The sequence below is a fragment of the Entamoeba invadens genome, assembly GCF_000330505.1.
Source record: "Entamoeba invadens IP1 unplaced genomic scaffold scaff_1105074726215, whole genome shotgun sequence".
Classification (NCBI taxonomy): Eukaryota; Evosea; order Mastigamoebida; family Endamoebidae; genus Entamoeba; species Entamoeba invadens.
Window position 1 is genome coordinate 187,914 of NW_004440347.1, and position 6,782 is coordinate 194,695.

Genomic DNA, 6,782 nt, shown 5'->3' on the forward strand with positions numbered 1-6,782 from the left:
ATTTTAAGATTTATATGTTTTGTAAAATATTTGGCCGTTATTTAGAAGATTCTGAGGTGTACAACGTTGTAGCACTGACTCTACATTAAAAATAATTTTTGAAGACTGTTTTTCTATTTTTTACTTGAAAAAATATAATCAAAATTATGACAAAAAAAGAAACCCATAAGTAATGAACAAAATAAATGCAAAAATTGGGGACACCAGTACATATTTGAAAAACAGTTTAGCTCCATGATTCTGCAAGAATTGCTTTTTGCACTAAAATATTTTTTGGCAAAATGAATTTAAAACTTCCCTCATTGTTGGTCTCTATTTAGAACATTTGTAAAAATATACAGTGGCAATATTTAAGTACTTAATATGGAATAAACCCACTTAAATGAGTAAAATTATGTTTTATTTTTGGAAATAACAAAAAATTAAAAAAACTGAAATTATGTTATAAGACAAAAACATTTTAATAATAACAAATTATTTCTTATTAAAAATATCATTTTATTAACAAAAAAAAACAAAAAAAACAATTAATTAAAATTTATTCCATGACATTTGCAAAACTTGGGCTAGTATGTTGATTTGTTCTGGTGTAGACTTTATGATTTTTAAGTCCTTTTCAAGTTTAAATACTGTTTTTCAACGCTTTGAGTGGAAAACTTGTCGAATCCAGAATCCATTTGGTATTTGACCAAAAAGTGTATGATTTTTACATTTTTGTGTAAAAAACGACATTTTACGATTTACACAAAATGTAATTTATTTTTTAATCCAAATGTTTCTTTAAAACAGTTTTCAACAAAAGCTCAAAAGTTTAATTTAAAAATACCGACTTTGAAGTTTATAAATAAAAAATAATCAATTCAATTTCAATCCAAAAAATTCAATTCTTCGTATTATCCCGTTTTTTCTCTTATTGTTCCTTAAATGTTATTTTTTGTTATTGTTATTGTTATTGTTTGAATTCTCGTCTTTATTTTTTCATTTGTTATGTTTTTTATCTTTCTATCATCTTCTTTTGAATCTTAACAATAACTGTTATGAAATATTTTTTAATGTTATTTGTTCAAAAACAATCATTGAAATAATGTGCACAAAAAAGACCACAAATTCAATCGGCTTTTATTTTCAAGCTAGTCCATTGTGCTCGTACTTGTTCTTTTTTCACTTTTTGAACCTTTTTTGAGCTTCTTTTTGTTAAAAGAAAATACTATTCGAAACGAATTTTGTAAAAAACAAAAGCTATATTTTAAGTTTATTTTAATTAAAATAAAAAACTATTTCAACCATTTTTTCTTTTCGAGCAAAATTGACTTTTTACTCAAGAAACAAAAAAAGATTCAATCAAAACCATTTTTCTATTTATAAAGGGTGGTACTTAAGTTTTTTCTATTTTGGTTTAAAGTTCAACCAAAGTTTCACAAAATTTACTCACTTAAGTGGGTTTATTCCATTACTGTATATCATATTAGATTGTTTATTTTAATTTATAATAGATTTATGTTTTGGTTAGGAAATTGTATTTTTGTTTGAAATTTATTTTTTAAAAACAATAATTGACAACTTATTATTATTGGTGATTTATTTTAAAACATTTTTTTCAAAATTAAAATATAATAATATTTATTGTTATTGTTTTTTATCTGTATATTCAAAAATACTTACCCAATATATATCCAAATTTATTTAAAAAATTTTGGGACAACAATTTCAAAAAGTGTTAAATATAGAACTATTGGGTTGTCGGAGAGTTAAACAATTTTTTTGTTTAAAATAAACTATAAAAAAGTTATTAATTTATTATTTATTGCTATTATACTCTTTATACATCAATCACAATTCGAATAATTAATCGAAAGAAAAACACCAAAACAAAATATGGAAGAAATTTTTTTATTCATGTTTAATAAAACATCAAATTTAAATAATAAAATTTAATAACAATCACGTAATTTGTGTAATTCATTTAAAAATTATAATTTATAAAAAAGAAAATAAACTCGACAATTACTAACAATTTAAACAAAACAATTTAATTATTCACAATTATCATAAATTGTTATTACTATTATTGTTTATATAATAACAAATATTATAATAATTAACAATATTTTTAACATATCACTGATTTTAATTTCGGCTTAAAACAAAGAGATTTGTAAATATATTTGACATAACTTTTTAAGCATTTTAATAATAAATAACTAATAAACTATTAATTTAATAAAAAAATAATCATATTTTTTAAGTTGAAAATAAATATTTTTAAATTTACTCAATCTAAATTTTTTTAATTTATTAACTTACGATTATATAACTCTTTATTAATTCTACAAATCATAAGAAAATACCAATAATTAATTAAAAAAGCTTAATATGTATATTTATGATATTTTTATTGTATTTTTCATTATATTAATTTATGGTTATTATATAATTATTATCCAGTTTTTATGGATAATATAATAACAATTTATTTAAATTATTAACTATTATGTTCAATTATTTATCATATAATATATGTAAAACAATAAAATAATCGATTAATTCAATACTATCATTTTAGTTGGATTTACAGTCAAACCTCCAAAAGTTGTACTTTTTACAAGTCGGTTATTTCAAAAGCGGCCGTTTTAGACTAAAACATCTCTTATGGTAGTGCTCTATAGCGAGGTTTTTGAGGTTTATTTGGCCAAAAATGCCCGCTTTTGAGAAAAAAATAATTATAATATCAATTCCTGAAAGGTTGGATTTACTTAGAAAAACCATTGGTTGTTTCAAGTAATATTTAATAAAACATAGATATGCTTGTGTTTTATATACTCAATAGCTGTTTTAATAACCTTTTTGCTATTTTGAACCAGATGATTTTTGTTATTGTTGTTTGTGACAATTATACGGAGTTGTTTTGTTTCCCGATCGCGTTTTCTGAATTCAAACCTCTCGTTTTACTTGATTATGTCACATGTGTTGTAATCACAAAAAATAAAATTGAACTATAAAATATAATGTATTAATGAATTACTATTCATAAAATATATTATAATATTGTTTTGTTATTGTTATGATTGAGTGTGCAATATTGATATCACCAATTTTTAAATGTATTACAATTTTATTTAATATATTTTTATTACACACAATATAAGAATGGTGTTATTTAATGCAATAAGATTAACGCTAAATAACATATAGAATGTTAATAATTTATATTAAACTATCCAACTCTCTTCGTACTTCAACTTGGTGTTATTATTCGTGTTTGTAATTTAACGTTTTAAACTATCGGCAAGTAGCTACTCAGATCACTTTATTAATAGCAAATTTAGTCTTGTGAATACAAAAACGTTATCAACAAAAATGTTCAAACTTCTCATTCCTTTTCATACATAATTTTAAATTCACAGCTTATATTTTGATATTAATTATAAACAATTATCTCATATTTTATAAACTAACCAAATGAATAATTTAGTGGGTGTTAAGAAAAAGTGAGCAAAAACAGAAATTAAGTTTAATAAAATTTAATTATTGTTGGGGTTTTAGACACAAAAATTTTAAAGAAAACGATTAGTATAATAATCTATAATAACATATTATTACCCATAATAAATAATTATTTTCAGCTTAATTAATATAATTTATTAATTGTTTGAAATTGGAGAGTGATTAATGCTAACCTTGAGTTAACCTAGATGATCATCTCTCCCCTTTGCCCATTCAAGGTGATGGGTGGGGTTTTGTTAAATTTATGTCAGCAAATCAAAAAATACTAAAATACAAAAATAGAATTACATAATTTGTATTGATATATTAAATATGGTAATTTAAAATTATCAATTATAACATAGTAACAATTAAAAACTCGTTTAAACTCATTTAAATTCCAAAAAACATTTGTTGTTCTCTAAACAAAAAAAAACAGTCGTTTAAATGCAGTTTCGAGCCTTGTGGTCCTAGAGCGCATTTCACGAAGTTTTGAAAAAAACCCGTTCAATTCCAACTGATGTTGGAAATACACAAACGATGATGTGTTCAACACCAAGTAAATTGGTTATTCCATGTTTTTCCAATTCATCATAAATATCTAAGAGTGTAAGTCGACTTTTACTCTTTGTGATTTTTAAAAATTTCTGGTGAAAAGTACAATTTGGCGTTATTTTAGAATTAAATTTTTTTCTTTTGGTGTTTTTCTCCATAATATTTCTGCCAACACACATATTTCATGTTCAAGTTGATGATCAAAGGTTTTGATTGATGTTGTAATTTAACTTGGAACGCCTTGTGTTGTCAATATTTCATTTGGTGAATAAAACAATTGGAGCAGTTCTTTAAAAAAAATCATAATTGTGATTTTTTCTGAATACATTTTCGTCAATTTCACCACTTTGCCAATCAACAAAATGCCTTGCTCTTTTCATATTTGCGGAATGTGAAATTTTGTTAAAACGAGGGTGTATTTGAATTTGTAGTCTTTTCAAAACTTTCGTAAGAAACAAGTCGCCAGTTTCAAGGTAATCCTTTGCTTTTTTGAATTCGTCCCAAACACCACTTTCAACTTCATTCAGTAAAATATCAATATAACTTTCAAATAATTCAAGGCGTTCAACATATTCAAACAAAAGACAATCATCTTCTTGCAATGAAGAAACGAGAGTAAACAATATTCTAAATACCTCTTTTGCTTTGAAAAATACTTTCTTGATATTTTCATTGTTCATATTAAAGAGAATTCTTTGAACTACTTCTTCCTCTGCCATATCACTTGCGCTTTGACACTGTTCTGCCACATCATAATCCTTTTGTGTACTTTTGATAAAATGTACACCATCTTGGCCAATCACAATGCCATTTTTATCAAATTCTGTCATTAGACTTTCAAGTGGTTCTCCAGTACTCAAATAATTTGCAACTTGTTCATAATTATTGGTGATATCTTCAACGTTTTTGTATATATAACACCAACGAGTAAAGGAATATGTTGCTTTTATTCTGTGTTCAATTTGGCAATGTTGATTATAGTCAGACAATCTTCGTTTTCTACAGAACCATTGACATAATATTTTCAACATTTTTATTTCAGGCTCCTTATCTAATCCTTCACCAGTTAGAGCTACACGATGTGCACTACACCAAAAGTTTTTTATTTCCGTATCAATAAGAGGTATACCCGAACGTTCATCTTTGTTGATCAATTCATTCATTTCCACTGAAAGTCCTCCATCTAAACCCGAACATACAGATGCACCATCTGTTGTACAGTTGATAATTCTATAACAGTTTAATCCAAGTCTGGTAATTTTATCAACAAGCCACTTTGCTAACGTTTTGGCATCTGTTGATCCTTTGTATTCTTGTAATAACAGTGGCATTGAGTAGACACGTTTACCTTTAACTAAACGCATGAAAACACAGAATATTTCTTGGTCACCTTTCGTGGTTGAATCTACAGATATTGCAATACACTTGTGAAGGTCTCTTTCTGCTTTAATTTGGTTTCGTTGAGCAGTGTTATTAGTCATCACTTGTGTCTTGCTCGTCTTTGCACTTAATGCTAACGTCTTTGCACGATTCAGGGTATCTCTACTAAATGCTGCATGTGACATGAGAATACACCTTTTAATTGTTCTAATTTGTTCTTCGCTCATATGTGAAGAAACAGCCTCGTTGTTCATTACATAGCCAACAACCATTCTTTGCATTACCATCACACTTGAAAGAAACTTTTTGTTTGTGATTGTTCCAATGTCTTTAAATAGATAATCGTATGCTACAATGAAACGCTCCAATATGAAACTTGATGTTTTATCATATGAAAATTTGCGCACACTTTCACACACAACTTGAATGTTTAAATCTTTGTAGCCAATAACATGGTAGGTGATAAAGGCCCCATCCTCAAACGCTTCCAATTCTTTAACAAGTGGTGTTATGAGATTTTCTGAAACTCCTACGAACAATTTCTTATTCTTAATCTCTTCAATAAGATCATGATTCAACATTTGTTCATATTCTGATGCTTCATCGTGTTCATTTAATTTTTCTTGATCAATAATTCTCTCGGCTCTCAGCATTTCGTCTAACAGAATTTCATCAAATTCAGCTTCATCTTCATCGTCGTCAAATCCACCATTTATTGTTTTTAGTATTTTTTTGTGTTGATTAACACTCTGAATCAAACACTGATGGTTCATATTGATTGATGTTGTTTTCACTCAAGTGTTTATTATCATATAATCTAAACAAAGATAGATTTATTTGTTTAATAAAAGGACCTTTAGCAAATGAAATACACATATCATTTTTAGTGTACATAATTGCTGGGTCGCTTGGATGTGATATTTTTTGATATTGTGGAGTTTGTATCGGCTGTTATAAAATTTTGTATTTTTTTAATTCACCTTTACTCAGGCTAACATTTTGTTGGTGATATTCTTTAAAGTAAGAACTGTAATATCTTTCACCGTTTTTAAAGGTATCTATCTGTATTGCTGGATATTTTTATCCAGCAATAAACAATCATCATGAGAGTGTTATAAACTTCTCATTAGGGTGTTTTTAAACTTTTGAACTATTTTCAAGTGAATTGGATTGAAAATGGCCTATTCATATATGGTGTCGATTTAATCAACAAATCAGAACTGATAATTTAAGTGAATATTATCACTCATCACTAGTCAAAAGGTTATCATGCAAAAACTTACAATCGGAAAACTAATTATTCATTTAATGAAAATTGAAGAAAGCGAAATAAACAAAATAAAACAAATGTATTCTGGAAACAA

The 6,782-nt window shown here is 26.0% G+C and overlaps 1 protein-coding gene across 1 annotated transcript; it reads right to left on the reverse strand.

Annotated features, from left to right (window-relative positions):
* Positions 1-4,328: 4,328 nt before the first annotated feature.
* On the reverse strand, positions 4,329-6,191 carry EIN_454800 (hypothetical protein; the record flags this gene model as incomplete). The annotated part of the gene is made up of 1 exon (XM_004256433.1): positions 4,329-6,191. One exon carries the CDS (start codon positions 6,189-6,191, stop codon positions 4,329-4,331), a length of 1,863 nt encoding a protein of 620 aa, XP_004256481.1.
* Positions 6,192-6,782: the final 591 nt, after the last annotated feature.